The sequence below is a fragment of the Diabrotica virgifera genome, chromosome 2 (assembly GCF_917563875.1).
Source record: "Diabrotica virgifera virgifera chromosome 2, PGI_DIABVI_V3a".
Classification (NCBI taxonomy): Eukaryota; Metazoa; Arthropoda; class Insecta; order Coleoptera; family Chrysomelidae; genus Diabrotica; species Diabrotica virgifera.
In genome coordinates, this window is record NC_065444.1 from 230481497 (window position 1) to 230500370 (window position 18874).

Here is an 18874-nt window from a genome sequence, read left to right on the forward strand (position 1 = left end):
CATGAACATCTTTCCGGTGATATCAGATACCTTCTTAAAAGATCAGTTGATAACACTCACATTTCTTTTAAAGTACAAAATAATCTAGGACAGTGTCTTACCAATTCTAAAGACACTATTAACTATATGAATCGTAGTGGAGTCTATAGTTTACAATGCTCCAATTGTGATGCTACATATACAGGGTAGCGAGAAAGTATGGAAACACGGTAATTTTTCGGAAACCGCTTGAACTATTGTTATAAATTTTGGTGGGTAAGGATATTCTAATACGGCCGATATTATAGTGGTAATTACATTGTTGTCAAATCTTCCGTTTTTTTGGAAATCTAATGAATTTTGTTATTTTAAATTGAACACCTTGTATATTTTTTGATACTATACAAATTTATTTTTTTGAACCGGGTAGATACTATTTTAGGTTCTGTGAGTTATTGGGAACAAAAAGGTCTTTTGTAATTTTCCTCAAAAGTTAATCCTTTCCGAGTTATAAACAATTTAAAACTGAAAAAAATCAAAAAATGACGATTTCCTGGGTTCAAAAACATAAGTAAAAAATATTATTTTTTAAACTATGAACTGCCTAAATTCAAGTTCAAACTTTATTTGATCAGATGCCGATAAGTGATTTGGTCTTATTTTATTCTAAAACATTATTTTTTATTTGTTAATGATGTGCGATAGCCCGTCCTCCCATATGAGCTTTATTAACAATTAAAAAAAAACAATGTTTTAGAATAAAATATGCCAAAAATTCTTATAGGGATCTGATAGAAAAATGTTTGAGCTTGAATTTAGGTACTTCGTAATTTTAAAACTGATTTTTTTACTTGTGTTTTGAACGTTGAAAGTCGTCATTTTCGATTTTTTTTCAGTTTTAAATTGTTTATAACTCGGAAACCATTAACTTTGAGGAAAATTACAAAAGACCTTTTTTGTTCCCAATGATACAAAGAACCTAAAATAACGTCTACTTGGGCCGAAAAAATTGATTTTTATAAATTGTTAAAATTTAGTTTTTTTACAAATGTAGCAATAACTCCGAAATTATGGCATTTAGGTATAGGGAACATAACATGAAAAATAATCAGTATTTTTTAAGGACTTCAAAACTCAAAAAATATACAGGGTGTTCCATTTAAAGTAAGAAAGTTCATTAGATTTTCAGAAAAACGGAAGATTTGACAACAATGTAATTACCACCATAATATCGGCCGCATTAGGACACCCCTACCCACCAAAATTTATAAAAATCGTTACAGCGATTTCCGAGAAATCACCGTGTTTCCATACTTTCTCGCTACCCTGTATAGGAAGAACCTGTAGATCACTAGCTTCTCGTTCCTTAGAACATACCAAAAGAGAGAACACTTCAACTTTCTCACAACATCTCATACAAAATAAACATACTCTCAACATCCCAGAAGACGTCTCATTGTTACATAACATCCCTCAAAAAAACTTCCTAAAATTGGACCTGTATGAGGACTTAGAAATAGTTAAAGAGAAGCAGAAAAGTCCTAATTGTGTTAATCGCCATTTTCCTTTAAATCGAGATTTTCAACCCCTACACTGACAACTTTTTTCATAACACATATCATCTATATCCTATCATCTTATGTGTATCATCATACTTTGACTATCCTAACCTTTGACTAGCTTTGACTAACCTTTTTTATTTCTATACAAATTTTCTATCGGCAACATCGTACTTCAAACTCTCAATACATTTTATTCACATTTTATCGTTCCACATTCTTATTATTTCGCTTCTACGGCAATTGAGACATACTTCTACATTATCCGTTTTATTTTCTACATTATTGATTATCTCCACATCCTTCCACCCTGATCCTCCACCCTTCTTCCTACCACCCTACCTTCCACCCCTACCTTCCTACCACCCTTCCTACCACCCTTCATCCATTCATTTTCGGGCGGTTTGGGGTTGAGTCTCTTGGGTTATCAGTCTTATCAAGTGTTTTTAGTCTCATTCTCATTCGCACATAACGACAAAATTTCTTCAGCCGAACGAAATATACCATCACTTTCCAATTTTGTCAAGTTTATCTGTACTCAACAAATTAGATCAAATTATCAGTCATCAAAACACTCACACATTAATCAATTACTTAGAATTGTACATTTATGTACACATTAAACAAATTCTGATATCCTAGACGTTTTTCGTAAAAGGCCTTTTTAATAATTCTAAGTCTATTACCACTTCTGTAAGATCCTAATGTGTTGCTGACTGCATAACTCCTAGTACCTATTTATCATTTGTCCTGTTCATATATTTAATCATCACATATTTCACAATTTTACATTGATGTTCGAATATTTCTAACACCAATATTTTTCAACATCAACATAAACTTTAAATTCGTTGGCTGAAGTAACAAAATAGTTCATAACGTCGCATTGACAATCTGTCACTGGCATACTTCTAAAGTTCTTTCACCTTTCAGTTCAGTTGATACTCAATTTTCAATATGTGAGGTACGTTCCTTGCATATCACATCCACGTGGATTAGAGTCCTGTGTTGTCTAGGGTTACATCCAGGAATATTTGCAACATCCATCCGTTTTAATAAAAATATGTAATATCATTTAAGATCTTGAAACTTTTAAAGGGTTCTTACCCATAACTTTTTGGTGGCTCACGCATGCATGCTATTGTAAGTATGGCCTGTGTCAATTCTTAACCTTAGTCAACTCTTATAACATTGTCTATTATTAATTAGGTTATACTTACTATTTTAGGGCTTAACACTGATGGTGGATTACCTATTAATCCGAAAACGTTTTGTTTTGTGATGTAGCCCTTATTGGGGTCTTTTAAATATACCCTTTACAAAGGATCTTGTATTTTTTGTACTTTAAATCTGAAAACCTTTCGTAGAACTACTTTCTGGTAACATCCTTAATCCCTGACTGTTACAATTTATAAGACAAGAAACGGCGAACAAAGAAGGCGAAAATGACTCACCAATATGCAGTCACATTCCGCCTCATTCGTCTAGGAAGAGGTCCGAAAAATAGTTCCGAGTACTCAAAATCTGAGTAAAGATAAAGTGAAAGACAGTTTAGTTTCATCGGACATGGACAGTTTATCTTTCGGACCTTTTCCTATACGAATGAGGAGGAATGTGACTGCATATTTAGACCGGTCTAGTTAGACGCAAAAATAGGAGTGAGGTTACAATAATTACCATCAGGCTGAAAATTGGCAGCATTGTTCAAAATACCATCATAAATGAAATCTAAAAAGTCCTCATAAATCAGACCTGAGCTAAAAAATTTACGCGGGGTCAAAGGTCACCAAATATGGTTTTTAGCGGTTTTCAGCGAAACGGTAAGTTGTAAGTTTTATCATAAAATTAGTTCTAACAAAAAATGTAGATTAGATAATAATATATAAAAAATATGTTAATACTTTTTTTTCTAAGAGCCACCGTTTTTGAGATACAACGATTCAAAGAGTTGAAAGAGTTCTAATCGTCATAATATGTATTAGTACACCACGTATATTATACATCACACATAACTGAAGCTGTAATACGAGTAAACATAATATTCTATCGGTCAACTTAACTTATATTACTCATAATAATATAAGATATTATAAATATGATAATGTTTCTACTATACAGCTTGCGGTCTACCGAGGGAGGCAATGTATAAGCTGTATTATATTACACTGCCGTGCTAAGCCCAAAGGCGGTAACTGATTTTTTATCGAAAATGAGATTTTTGTATTTCTAGGTAGAACAGGGTATTTAGTACATATTTACAAAGTCTTTTGAGTTGTAGAAGCAATATATTTTAAATACAATTGCAATTTTGTTAGCGGTATCTACACTTTTCAATTAAAATACTAAGCCATTTGGCGGCAAATGGTAAATACTATGGCGTTTTGACGGTATCTGCTACAGTTACCGTACATATACCTTAGCATATTGCACTTGCCGCTAATATACTTTTAAGAAAGCTACGCCTACATTTAGAAACCGCCAAATCGCCTTAGTATTACAAAGTAAATTCGGCCTAACTTTACATGTTAGATTTTTGTGTAAGTTAAAAGAATTGTGTTAGTAAAAGAAATATTTAGCGAGGATGGTAAGAACTTTTCGAGATTATTATATCTATTGAAATTTATTTTCATTTTTGCTTATAGTATTTCAAGAATTAACCAATTATGTTGTCCTAAACAATATGACTCTGCGCCAACTGGATGATTTATATCTTGAATTAGGCGGTAAAAGATATTTTTTTTAATTAGGCTTTAAAAACTTAATAATATATCCACATGCTGTCCACAAACATTTTTAGAAAAAGTGACTTAAAATATTTTATGTTTGTTTATTACTCGAAAATCGAGTAGAGTCGAGTAAGAGTTGTGAAACACGAGGTGAAACCACTGAAGACAATATTATAGAAAGATAACAATTTATTGTAAAGCAATTACAAGAGGTGGAAAAAAATTATGTTCAGCCTGTACAGGCGCAAGGTTTGTTTCATACTTAAAGGTTTCTGTAATTAACCCTTTGTTGGTCGTACATGGGATTAGCAGTCCCATTGATTGCATTTCTTTGTTTAAATACAAGCTATTATCATTGTTTAACTAGACAATGTCTAGTTATACAATGCTATTATAGATACGGGATTGTAGATTTGGGATATATTTACTTAATCTTTTGAGAATCCTTTACCTAAGTTTTATACAAAAATGCTGGTTTTATTCCTTTATAAAATTTCTAAGAATGCGTCTGGTACCTGGATAATGATACAAAAATTTGTTTGAATATTTTAAAAATCTTATATATCCCATAATTAGGTACTCTTTCGGCATAAAAGACAATGTGATCATATTTTAATCATAACATATAACAGTTTGTACAATACCACTAATAAAATATTAAAATTTGCCCTAATTACTGTAAGTAATGGTATTTTACCGAATATAATATTGTGAAATGCCCAATAATATAACAATGCATAATAATATTGGGCTCGGTGTCGGCGATCATAAAAATCTTAAAGCTCTATAATAACAGGTCGTAAAAAATAGGAAACCTTTGTCGTTAAAAATATAATAGCTGAGAAAGTGAAAAGTACGGTATAAATTCACAGTTGAAGAATTCTTTAAAACGCTTAACAGCAGCAGATGTTTAAACATTTGATAACAATCTGAACAAGTTCTGTTTTTTTCGTAGTATAAGTACAGTTTCTGGCCAAATTATTAGACTCACTATAAAAGATTTTATAAAAAATGTTAATTATGAGGTAATACCATTGTAATACTAAATAGGTTTTTTGTATGTACCAGACACAAGGTATGTTGTTTGGTTGTATGTATATTTAATTGTCTATATTGAATGACAAATAGAACATCATTATTAATGAACCAATATGTATTTATTGACTCTTGAAAGAAAACAGAGATAACGACAACTAAATATTGTCAATTTGTTGTTGTCAAATTGAAACTCAACAAAATAATAACATTTAATAGTACTTTAATTCTTTCAATTTAATAAACTTAAATACACAGAAAAGCTTTTTATTTCATATCAATCACAACTGTAAACCACATACCGCTAATAGGCTTAGTTTTATAGTAATTTTTGATAAAACGTTTTAGCGGTATCTACCTTTTTTTATATAAAACTTTGTTTTAAAATATAATTAATGGTTCCCTTAATAAACTTGGGCATATATCCATGCATAAAAACTATTAGCTAGTCCATAAATCCCTAACGGGCCAAAATTTTAGCATTCAATTTTGAAATCGATTTTGCCACCATTTTGTCAAAGTTAGTTACCGCCTTTGGGCCTAGCACGGCAGTACAGTGCCAACAAAAAAATCTTTACAAAGTGAATAGAACGCGAAAATAATAAGAATTATTATTTCAATTTTACGGCTTATTCCCAAAAAAATATTAAATTGATATGACAAAGTATTAACTTATAATAATTCTTCTTACTTATGCGTCTTACTCAATTTGTAAAGATGGGTTTTGTCGGAATAAACACGTTCTATCGGTACGTCGGCTAATCTAATCACCCTACCTATTCTTTTCTAAGAAGAGTTTGAACATAATAATAAAAGCCAACTTTCTAGGCAAAATGTTTATTGCTAAGTACTAATAAACATTTCAATAATAAACGTTATGCAAATTTAGTTTGTTTACTATTATGCAAATTACACCGTAATCTTCCTGGGTAGCGAAATCCTTCAGGTAGATGACACCCTCGAGGTATTAATTAGTCTTGAGTACTACTCCGGAGTGAAAATACGTGTTAAACCTATATTTTTTAACCTATTTCGTGTTATTTTCATTGTTATAACAAAAATATCAGAATATTGTTTTATTTGTGGTAAAATTTTAACTGAAAGTGAAATTGTTACCGTTGAACGTGGTATAAAAACATTAATCAATGCAAGTACTGAAATAGCTAATGAATTTTTAGAATTTCTTGAAGAGCAGAAATCTGTGACCATACATGTGGAGTGTCGTAAAAGTGATACTCGAAAGTGTTCAAACTAATTCAACTCCACAAGAAGTTATTTCCAACGGAATTAGCTTTCTTCTCTCTATGTATGGAGCGCTTAAAAAAACTACGTGCTTAGATAAGTTTCGATATGCATGTTTCTTTAAAAATACTTGAAATAAAAAACAAGTGCAGTTATCTTGTCTTCCTCCAACCTCAGCGGCTGCCCATCAACATTTTTTTCGGGTATATTACCAAAAGTAGGGCTTGGTTATCAGCTATGTTTGTTTTTTAACCAAGAGGAGTGATTCAAATTTACCGCGCCGTAATACTTGTTTCTAATTGGTCCAACCGCAGGCAAGTTTACTCCACTGTTATTAAATTTTGACACTAATGACATTTATGAAATTTTGTCACTTCTGTCATTTTATAGGTTAATTAAGTATATCGGCGATTTTTTGTGTTTTCTGCATTATTCCTTTAATTTTTAAATTTTTATTCTACTTTTATATAAAAACAGTTGTTTTTAGAACTCTTTAGCGATGTGTTAGTATAATATAATATGTATGGATTATCATCGAAAAGTGATATGATCAACGAAAAAAGAAGATGAATTTGGTGACTTTTCTAGTAACTTTCTTGGGTGTGGATCTGTCTTTTTAGTTTACTCCTCTTGGTTAAAAAATCAACTAGATCCAAAAGACTGGGGATGGAAATTAGTCGACAGTTCATTAGAACCAATTCAAACTTTACTCCCACCTGCGCCGGAAAAACTCCTGAACACAATTTTTTGCAACTGTAAAAAGTGATGTAGCGCTAAATGTGGTTGCAAAAAAGTTGGACTGTTTTGTTTGGTAGCATGCACTAATTGTCAAAACCGGTCGTGCTCCAATGTTCAATCACCAACAATTGAGGATTCATTTGATTCTATCGAGGAGCCATGCGATGTGTCATTATTGGGGTAACTTACTTGCACCCAGGATGAACAAGAAGAAGAAGAAGAACAACAACAAGAAGACAAAGAAGAAGAACAAGGAGAAGAGGAAGCAGAAGTACTAGAAAATTATGAACCAGTTGGATACATTTCCCTTTTTTTAATATATATTGCATTTTATAACTTTTATCATTTTTAACCCTTGCCAATATCAATTATTCAATAGCTTCAAATTAAACAGAATCATAACAGATCCGTAAAATAGGCCTACTGGGGAAACCACGTTAAAAAAACGCGCTAAGTACACTACTTCAAAGGTGGTGTGGAAACGTGTGCGCATATTATTACAACTTCTTGAATCGTTGTATCTCAAAAACAATCGTTGTATCTCTTAGGAAAAAAAGTAATAAGACATTTTTTATAGATAATTATCGAATCTACATTTTTTGTTAGAACTAATTTTATGATAAAACTTACCGTTTCGCTGAGAATCGCTAAAAACTATATTTGGTGACCTTTGATCCCACATAAATTTTTTAGCTCGGGTCGGGTTTTTGAGGACTTTTTAGATTTCATTGATGATGGTATTTTGAACAATCCTGCCAATTTTCAGCTTGATGGTAATTTTTGTAACCTAGGATGTGTAAGTTGACCGGAGTAATTGTAGAATCATTTCCGCCTTCTTTATTCGTCGTCTCTTGTCTTATAAATTGTAAAAGTCAGAGATTAAGGATGTTACCAGAAAGTAGTTCCACGAAAAGTTTTCAGATTTAAATTATTATTTATTATTTTTAATAAATTTTGCTTCTTAACTTTTCATCTTTTCTTTAAAAGTCTTAATTCGACAACCTATATAATTACAGTAAATATCTTCAATGGTAAATATTTGTTCCAGGTATGTCAAGAATCACCCCTAGTCCTCCAGTTGATGCTCAACCAGTGCTTTACTGTGAACCAGCTTTCTGGTGCAGTATCAGTTACTACGAACTGAATACAAGGGTAGGAGAGACCTTTCATGCAAGTCAACCTTCAATAACTGTAGATGGTTTCACAGATCCCAGCAATTCTGAAAGGTACTATTTATATTTATTCAGTAATCCAAGTACACAGGAATACAATCTAAAAATGGAATGTCATGATCTTCTTATTGTGACGTTATGTGAAATAGCGCCTCTGAAAATTTCTGTTGATATTTTACCGAGGCATTGTCAGGAGGAATTCTTGAGCCAACACTGTTAAAATTATTTCCTGAATTTTTTCTTCGCTGATCAACCAAAGTAAATCAACCATAGCAGCGTAAGGCCTGGTTTTTCGAAGGCAAATCATGTAGTTGATTATAATCAAGTCTCCTTAATAACCATCAAATAACAGGTGTGCAGGACGCTTCACCAATGGTAAAATGGATCTGGTGAATACTTGTCCGTCACATAAGAGGGGAACCAGCTTCTGTAGTGGTTGATAAGTAGACTCTGATAATCTTTGTCGAGTCGAAGCAAGGTGTAAATCGGTGTGAAATGATTAAAAAACGTGTGGGATAATTATTTTATTATTTAACACAATCACTATTATTTACAATCACTGTACAAATATACTTATTATTCAGTTTACTTCAAAAAATACATACATTAGCTATGTAGAATTGAAAGTAAAGGGAACCGCGATTATTGAGAGTCAGGTATGTGAGTACTAAGGAGTGAGAGAATAGATAATTCGCGTGAATACCGATTAATGGTAATAAGAAAATGAGAGCCGTGAAGTGAGAATGTAATCATTCGAGAGAATACATTCTAAGTAGAGCTAAAAACGCGAGCTTCTACCCATGAGGGTGGCTAATAAGCGACTGAGAAACTAAACCCGACTAAAGCATAAGAATTCTTCTTTCCTTCGGGTTTCGCAATAAGAGGGGAGACCAATTTATCAAAGTCCTATGCGTGTCTAATTTAAGTTTCAGAATAAACAAAAACTCTAATGCTGTCCGGTACGGACAAAGGCCTTTATTGATTTTGAGGAAACATAAATCCAACAGCGAGACAGCTTAAATCACACATGGTCAAATTAAGGTATAAAGATTGTTCTTATTTTCGACCGAGCCTATGGGAAACAGGATGTATCTAAGAATCGAATGTTTTCATAGTTCAGAGCTCCTTGTATAAACGACTCAAGAAAGAGGCCACCGGAGAGGCAATGTTTTCTCGGAGTTAGTTAATTTGGAAACTACATAAGGCAGATATGTTCGTTTTGAAATAGTCAAGGATGCAATGAATTGTATCGAGATTATATAAGCAGAAATTATAATTATCGTTATGTTAGAACATTTTCTAACAAACAGGATTAAGTCTTAGGTCTAGATCCTGCCTGATGAAGTAGCCTAGCCTGTTCTGTCTGGTGAGATGATAGCGCTGTCATCTAAAAAAACTGTTCTAGAAAGCCTAACCTTTTTAAGGCATAGGTACATGTCAAATTTTAGCGCAATATGGCCAATAGTATATTTCTGAAAGATGCATAGAGTTGATGTGTTTGAAAAAATGACTCATACGGAGAAAAACGATTTTCGATCTCTCATTAAACATTAGAATTTGAGGATAAAAGGGCGAGGAAAACAATAGAAAAGCTGGAGAAATATTATGGAACCAATGCTCCTTCAGACTACACTCTCAAATTTTGGTTCCGTGAATTGTTGTATATCTACTGCAACAAGTAATAAAAAAGGCATTAAAGAAAAATAGAGAAATATATCTGAGCTTTATAGACATAGAAAAAGCATTCGACTTAGTCAAAAGAAAAGATATACGGGAAAGCCTAAAGAAGAAGGAAGTAAGTGAAGAACTGATAGAAGCAACAAAGAGTATATACATGAAAACAACAAATACAGTAAGAATGTTAAATATACATTCAGAACCATTTGAAACAACTCAAGGAGTTAGACAATGGGGAAGTCTCAGCCCAGTGCTATTCATAAATGTAATAGATGAGATAGTGAAAGAATGTAAGAAAACTTTCAAGAAATACTGCATCGGTTGGAACAGAATGCAAATGATAAACGCTGAGATGTGTATATTTGCAGACGACATAGTATTAATTGCGGAAACAGCAGAAAAACTGAAATACAACTTAGAGAAATGGAACCTAGAAGCAAGCAAATACAACATAAACGTAAACAAAGAGAAGACTCATATAATGAAAATATCAAGGAAACAAGGGACGGAATATCAAATAGAAGTAATGATAGACCAACAAAAAATAATACAGACAAATTCATACAAATACTTAGGAACAGTAATCAACAACAAAGGAGACATCGAGGACGATCTTAACAACAGAATGGAAAACACAGGAAAGCTATTCCAAGCACTAAATAGAGGATTCCTTAATAACAAGGAAATATCAACAAAGACCAAGATGACAATATACAAAACAATATATATAGACCTACGGTGACATATGGAGCAGAAAATTGGATATTAAACAAAAGACATCAGAGCAGAATTCAGGCAGCAGAGATGAAATACCTCAGAAGAACGGTCGGAGTAAAAAGAACTGATAGAATCAGAAATGAAGAAATAAGAGAAAGACTCAAAATCAAACCGATACTCTACTCCTACTCAATCAAGGAGAAAAAATTGGCATGGTTCGGACATCTAACCCGGATGGACAATAATAGACAAGTAAAAAGAGTGTGGGACGCCAAACCAATAGGGAAGAATAGAAGAGGAAGACCCATTAAAGAATGGAACAGTGACATTTCGCAGATACTGTAGAGTAAGGGTAAGACGTGGCAGGAAGCAACACAGATGGCATTCAATAGGAAGGAATGGAGAAAGTTCGTTAAGAGCTAGGACAATTCAGAAGATTGTAAAATATTGTAATTTAATGAATTGTATTATAAATGGCCCAACACCGAAAGGTACAAATGTGTCTACTGATTAAGTAAAGTAAAGTATATCTACATGGCCCACCGATGATGCCACAGCAGAAAATGTGAAGAAAGTTCATGAAGTGGTTCTAGCTGATCTAAAGTGAAGGTGTGTCTATTGACAGATGCCACAAGAATCAGTAAAGACCGCACTAGCCATATTTTGAACGAAGTTTTAAATATACAAAAATTATAATTATCCTGCCAAGGGTGCCGCGTTTGCTGACCATTGACCGAGAACATGATCTGACCACTTCTTAGCACTATTTGACTTTATGAGGCGCAATTCGTCGTACTTTTGGCGTCGATTGTTGACCGATGATTTCCAATCTCCGCCAAAGACATAATTATTGTACGATACCTTGTACATATGTGAGAGTATGAATATACTCTAAAAGGGTATGATTGTGGACTGTAGTGAGGATTGCTAGTTTACTGGTTCAAGTGGGAGTATATATGTTTTATACAGACAATATTGATATGTAGATAAAGAGTCTTACCAAGCTGTGAGACCTTGTCCCGAACACTGAAGCCGGTCACACACGAGTTGACTGTTCCCATTCCACGTGCCTCGCGTTTTGAGTGTTGCTAAATCGTGTATGGCGTCACTCCCGAATTAACTGTTCGTGCACGACTTTTGATTGTTCGTTTCAGCCCAAAAGAAAGGCTGTACCGTCAAGAGATGAGCGGTACCCGAGTTGACTCTTCGAAAGGTCGTAGAGAAAAAAGGTTGCACCTTCACGTGTGGCGAGAGCTACGAGAGAGAAGCTCACCCTTCGACGGGTGTAGGAGAAGAGAATTTTTCTCAATCGCAAATGGACGGCCGGAGTGATGACGTAGAAGTGTCAATTTTTATTGACATATGTCATGTCAGATCTTTCCAAACAAACGTTGTTTAGTGTGGCAAATTTGTATTTTTTATTGTTTTTTCAGTTTTTACAGAGAATATTTCAGTTTTTTGCAATATGTAAGTATTGTTATAGTTACTACAACAATTTTACAAGGTTGTGTAAATAATAAAGCATGATGTTTTATATAAATAGCAATAAAATGTATGTATGTGTGAAGTAAGGTTAGAATTTATTTGATTTTTAGAAATTTTAGATTTTATATTTTGTTTTTATTTTTTTTTTAGATTTTTTACTAATTAAAAAGTCTTGAGATTCGGTAAAACCTTAGTTTTCAACGTGTTTACAATCTTTGTTTGGAAAATAATCATCATAACACTGAATATAGCCGCAGTTGGCTGTGACGTCACACTCCGGCCGTCTATTGTCCAAATATTGTCTATTGGGAGGGATGGAATTAGGTGGGGATGAACTAGGTGGTGCTGGACAGGACAGGGTCGGCCTGGTACTTATTTAAAGTTAAGGGTTGTAATAAGAAATTTAACAGAGTAAAAAATATAATAGTATTTTTGACATGTGAAACTTGAACAATTATTTTAATTGACTATCTTGAAAAAGGTAACACTATCAATAGCCAGTATTATTGTGCATTATTGGACAAACTAAAGCAGGAACCCAGTGAGAAACAGCCGCATATGCTTAAGTAAAAAGTGTTGTTTCTCCAATACAATGCACCGACTCACAAGAGCGTTATCACAATGGCAAACATTAATGTTGGTCTTCGAATTGCTTTCTCATCTAGCTTGTTCTCCTGATTTAGCCCCCTCCGATTATCATGTGTTCCCAACGCTGAAAAGATGGTTAGTAAATAAAAAAAAATCCACCCTAACGAAGAGGTAATTGTGAAACGAAAAAAGGCGATAGACTATCCCAGCTAATTGAAATACCATTCGAAAATAATATTTCAACCAACTAAGATAGCTATCGTCCACCCCAGCCTAGCTGTCTCTCAGGGTCTGTGTTCGTCTTGTCCTAATCTTAGATAAATATGAACTCTGAAAATTCAGAATGGAAGCAAACAAAACAAATACTTTAACTAATCATGTTTGTTGTTCAATAAAGATATAATAAAAATATGACTTATTAAATGCATTAAGAGGATCGGTACGTTTTTTCGGCTGCAATGCTATTCAAATGGGGATTCATTTTTTTCGAATCCTAGGAAAACTAATAAGTATTTTTAAAAAATTTAAACGCAGAATGAAAGATTACGTTATTAGCGAGGGCCAAAAGTCCTTGAGAACTTCTATAATGTTTATTTTAATAAGTGACAGGGGTGAAAAATGAAGAGAAAATTTAGTGTTAATTTTAATTCCAAATATCTCATTCAAAATAAACTTTTTATTTATTCTAAGGGACTTTCGGCCCTCGGTAATAATTTAGTCTTTCATTCTGCGTTTTTTTTTCAAAAATATTTATTGGTTTTTTCAGGATTCGAAAAAAATGAACACAATGTCCGTGGTAATATTTTCCAAATCTATCTTTGTCATACAACGCACTTAGTCGAATAGAATATTGTCAGTCAGACACTGACAATCAGTGACAATTTTAAATAATTATTTGACATGAATCGGGAATATTTTTAGTTGTTGATTAAATAATATTGATATATAGTGTATTTGATAAATAATTGATTTAAGAGGTGAACTTTATAAAAAGTTATTTATTGTGTATTATTTGTGATAGAAGCAGAGAATACATCAAGATATATTCTGTGATCAAAGTATTTTGTTGTTAAAGATGTTCAAAATTGTAAGCGTTCCATAGTAACAATATATTATTACAATAGAATAGAATAGAATAGAAATATGCTTTATTGCCATGAAAAATTTTACGATTTTATCGACAAAGCTTATAAATAGTAAAAAAAAAACAAAACAGTAACAATCCAATTTACTAAAATTACATAAATCGTCAATAAGTTAAATAAAATAAATAAATAAATCGAAGTTAAAACAGAAATAATCAATTGCAAAAATTTAAATAAATTGCAAATCCATAGTCTACCTAATAATTAATAAAAAAGGTTTAAAAGTTAAAAAGTTAAGCTGCTGCATATGACACCCAAATATAGATAAAAAAAATAATAAAAATACTACTTGTGCAAAGGGTACTGTAATTTCTTAGTTATTGACTAAAATAATCTTCTACTGAATAATATGGTCTTTCAGACAGGTAGGCTTTTGTCAGTTTACGGAATTTGGGAAAAGATGTTGCAGATTTTAGTTGTAGGGGGAGATGGTTGTACATTTTTTTTGCGGAATATAATATCGATTTCTTTACTAACTCCGAGGACGGGGTCGGCAGATAGACGTCAAACGTAGAATTTCTCGTGAAGTAGTGATGATTAGGTCTTGGTGGAAAGACATGTAGATGTTTACGAATTAAGCAAACTGTTTCTAAAATATACAAAGATGGAAGGGTTAAAATTCCGTGATCTTTGAAGTAACTTCTGCAGTGTGTTGTTCTTCTGAGGCCAAACAGATATCTTATAGCTCTTTTTTGTAATTTGAAAATAACATCGAATTGGGCAGCTGTACCAGAACCCCAAAAAGGAAGACCATAACGAAGATGTGACTCGAACAAAGAAAAATATGTTATTTTGGAAGATGCTAAATTGAGTTCATTCGAAACAGATCTTATAGCATAGCAGGCTGAAGAGAGTTTCTTCCGTAACAAATCGATATGGAGGGACCATTTAAGGTTGCTGTCTAAAAAAATGCCAAGAAATTTTACAGAATCAACGGTACTGATCTGGCTGTTATTAAGAGGTAAGGGTTGAAGAGCTCCTTTATAAGACAATGCTACTGTTTTATCTACGTTAAACGAGAGTAAATTTGAGTCAGACCAGGTTTTTATTGTAAGTAGATCAGAAGTTATAGTAGCATGAAGAGTTGCAATATTTGAGTTGCTCCAAGTGATACTGGTATCATCAGCAAAAAGAAAGATGTTTCCATCGATTTTTAAATTAGTGATGTCATTAATAAAGATAAGGAAAAGTAGAGGACCCAATACTGAACCTTGAGGTACCCCACATACAATGTTTTTGAGACTAGAGTCTTTATCATTTGCTCTAACTAGTTGTTTCCTATCTTCCAAGTAAGATTTGAACCAATCTAAAGAAATGCCTCGAATTCCGTAGAAATTTAGTTTTTTTATCAAAATGTTGTGATTTACACAATCAAAAGCTTTGGCATAGTCACAAAAAACGGTGGCAGTGTAAAGATTATTGTTCAGTGCTTGATAAACCTCATGTAGTACAGAAAACATGGCATCAGTGGTGCATTTATTATTTAAAAAGCCGAACTGATTTTGTGATAAAATGTTGTTTTCAACTAGAAAGGACATAAGTCGGGCTTTTATGAGTCTCAATAATTTTGGAGAGTACCGGTAGTAGTGCAATAGGTCTATAATTGCAGGTATTAGATATTTCACCACCCTTATGAAGAGGAATAATGATGGCTGTCTTCAGGCACTCTGGAAATTTACCTTTCTCAAAAGAATCATTAATTAGTGAGATGAGGACTTCTAAAACATTTTCTGGAAGATTAGAAAAAATTTTGATCGATAGACCATCAGTACTACAGGAAGATTTGCTTTTGATACTATTAATTGTTTGGATTAGTTCAGATTTAACGACTGGTTTTATAAAGAATGAATTCGAGACCTTTCTTGAATTAGGGAGATATGAAATGGGATCTTGTGGCAAAATAGTTGATGTAATATTTTTACTCACATTAACAAAGTATTCATTCAGATTTTCAGGGTCTGGAAGGGAAAATGTTTGAGCAGTGTGGGTTTTATTTCGAAGATCGTTTATTATGGACCAAGTTTCTTTTGCAACACTTTTGGAGCTTCCCAGACGGTTCTGGTAGTAGACTTTTTTAGCTGATTTTATAAGTTTAAGATAGGTTGCCCTGTACTTGGTGATATATTCAGTGATAGAGACGTTGGTAGTAAATTTCTTGATGTAGAGAAGAGAACGCATATTCTTGGAAGATATTCGGATACCTTTAGTAGTCCAGGGTTTGTGATATTTTGGCTTAATTGCAATTAAAGGAAATGCTTTATTGAAGATACAGATAAGCTTATCTAAGAATTCACTGAAATTATTATTCACGTCCATGGCAGAAAAGCGCCACTCGGAGGTTAAGCATAAATTTTGGAATTTACGAAAGTTCCGGGTGGAAAAAATCCTGCCTAAACGTCGGGTTTTCGAGGAGGGTTTGCTGGAGATATTAAACTTCGTATGAACTGCTTCATGATCAGATAGTCCAGCATTAATAATTGTAGAGTGGACATCAAGTGGTGAGAAATCTGAGACTGTATAATCAATTATGGTAGATGAAGTTTTTGTAATCCTTGTTGTAGGAGAATCAACGTGCATTGTTAGACCATACGATTCAAATATGTTGACCAAGGATATTCGTGTAGCACAAGCAGCAGCATAATCAATGTTAAAGTCCCCGCATAAAATTTTTCTACTTTTATGGGGCAGGTCATCTAACAAATTTAGCAGGTTCTGAAAAAATAGTTCCACGGAAGAAGCAGGTGATCTATAAATGCAAATAATATAAAGATTAAGATTCTTATTGTAAACTAAGGAAAACTCAAAGGAGGCTTCACTTAAAAGAAAGTCATATTTTGTTACCAAAGAAAAATCATTACTCGTAGACAAAATTAGTGTCCCCCCATAAGCTGAGCTTGGACGATCATACCTAGCAATTGTGGTGTATTTATCTACAAACAAAGGCTCGTTGACTTCAAGCCAGTGCTCTGTAACCGCAACTACCGGGGGAAACCCTAATTCCTCTAGAATCACTGAATACATAGCTAGTGAAAAAATTATCAGTAGTAATTGCACAAGAGCTCTGAAATTATTGAATTTTTCCCGAGTGACACTTTGACAGTTTTAATTTCACTCGCCTTCGGCTCGTGAAATTATGTCAAAGTGTCACGAGAGCAAAAATTCTATATTAATTTCAGAGGTCGAGTGCAATTTGTTGCGATTATTTCATGAATAAAACTGTTCAAAACCAAAATTTTATTGTAATTTATTTATGTAAGTGCCATTAAACACGCAGTTTTTATAAATATTTGACGATTGAAAGTCATCACTTTTATAATTTTTAAAACATTAATTGTGATTAATGTCACTGAATGTATTTTTTAGTAGCAACGAAGGGCATCTGACGTAATATACTTAACGACGGGAGATTATCAAAAATTATCGATTTAATTCAGATTTCTGTAGCTTTCTATTGGTCAGAATCTCCTATGAATGAAATAATCACATTTATTAACTGAATTAATAATTTGCAATTATACAAAAAATAACAGTTATCCAAGAACATTCAAAAGCCATCTCTTTAAGCTAATTATGACATTGTCAAGTAGAATGCCATTCTAGTAATATGTACATATTCATACCAGTGTGAATTTTACTACACGTAATTTGCCATGTAAAGACAGAAAAGGTAGGGATAGCCGTAAAATATTTGCGAATTATGTACCCATAGCCTTAACAAAAATATATTCAAATTCTTGCCAAAAACTAACAATTTTTGGATTATACTTATGCATGGCTTGTGGTACTGGTTCGATGGTAACTTCTTGATGTCTAATGGTACTGCTGTTGGTTCTGCAACGGGCTCTGGGGTTGTAGGTGTTCAGGAGGTGTTGGTTGGTTGCAGTCTATATGAAGTTCAGTGTTGCAGTCTAGATGATTTTGTCCTCGTTGTTCTATCGCCGGGATTGAGGGTTGTTGAAACTCCCGGAGGGAGAACGGTGATCTTTTATCCCAAAAACTAGAAAATAAGACACATATCAAACATCAAGAAGTGAAAACCAATATGTGCCAAGTCTGCCATTCTTTTAAGGAATAATCGTCAGAAAGAGTAGCAGATGACAAGGATAAATTAAATGGAATTAATATGAGGGGAATAGTTAAATTATTTGATTACTCACATGCATATTATTATTATGTAAGTTAAAAAGTTATATTTACACTAAAATATCAGAGCACATGCTTTGGCATTGGAGGTTAGATTAGATACGTAAAAATGATTATAAAAAGCTGTTAGATGTAGAAATGTAATTAAAATATGATATGTAATATTCCTTCCTCAAGAGAGATGATTGTTGAAATAGAAATGTTTTAATTTTGAAGCTTCTTTGGCTTTTATACTGAAATTAATTTTTCACCACCATACTGAGAATTGAGAGACGAAGTGTCACTGCCATGACAGTGGGACGTAGGAGGTGCCAGGCATGTTCCGTATTAAAAGACAGATATCTACAGAGTTTTTTTTTTATTTTTTTTTTATTTATTTATTTATTTATTGTTCATACATATGACCTGGCCTCTAGTGACTAATCCAGGTCGTTTTTTTCCTGATGGGATTACAGATATTTTTTTTTATATTTTTACATTTTTTACTAAACTACTAAATCTATTTTTACAATTAATAATTTGCCATAATCTATTAATTACATTTAACAAATTTAAAGAAACAATATATATTTGTTAAAATATTTTTGGTACTATCAACTCCCTTCTAAGTTATAAAGACAGTCCCTCTATTTTCAGAAGAGAGTTGGTAGTTTTCTACCAACTTTGGT

At 32.9% G+C, this 18874-nt stretch overlaps 1 protein-coding gene across 3 annotated transcripts in view; it reads left to right on the forward strand.

Annotated features, from left to right (window-relative positions):
* The window catches only part of LOC126880470 (mothers against decapentaplegic homolog 3), a 57381-nt gene that overhangs the window by 11288 nt on the left and 27219 nt on the right, over positions 1–18874 (forward strand). For all 3 annotated transcript variants that reach the window (XR_007696602.1, XM_050644330.1, XM_050644329.1), the window contains exon 5: positions 8328–8505. Coding sequence is in view for 2 of the 3 variants with exons in the window: in XM_050644330.1 (XP_050500287.1) it covers positions 8328–8505 (178 nt within the window). In the remaining variant the exon portion in view is untranslated. The remainder of the gene's footprint in view (positions 1–8327; positions 8506–18874) is intronic.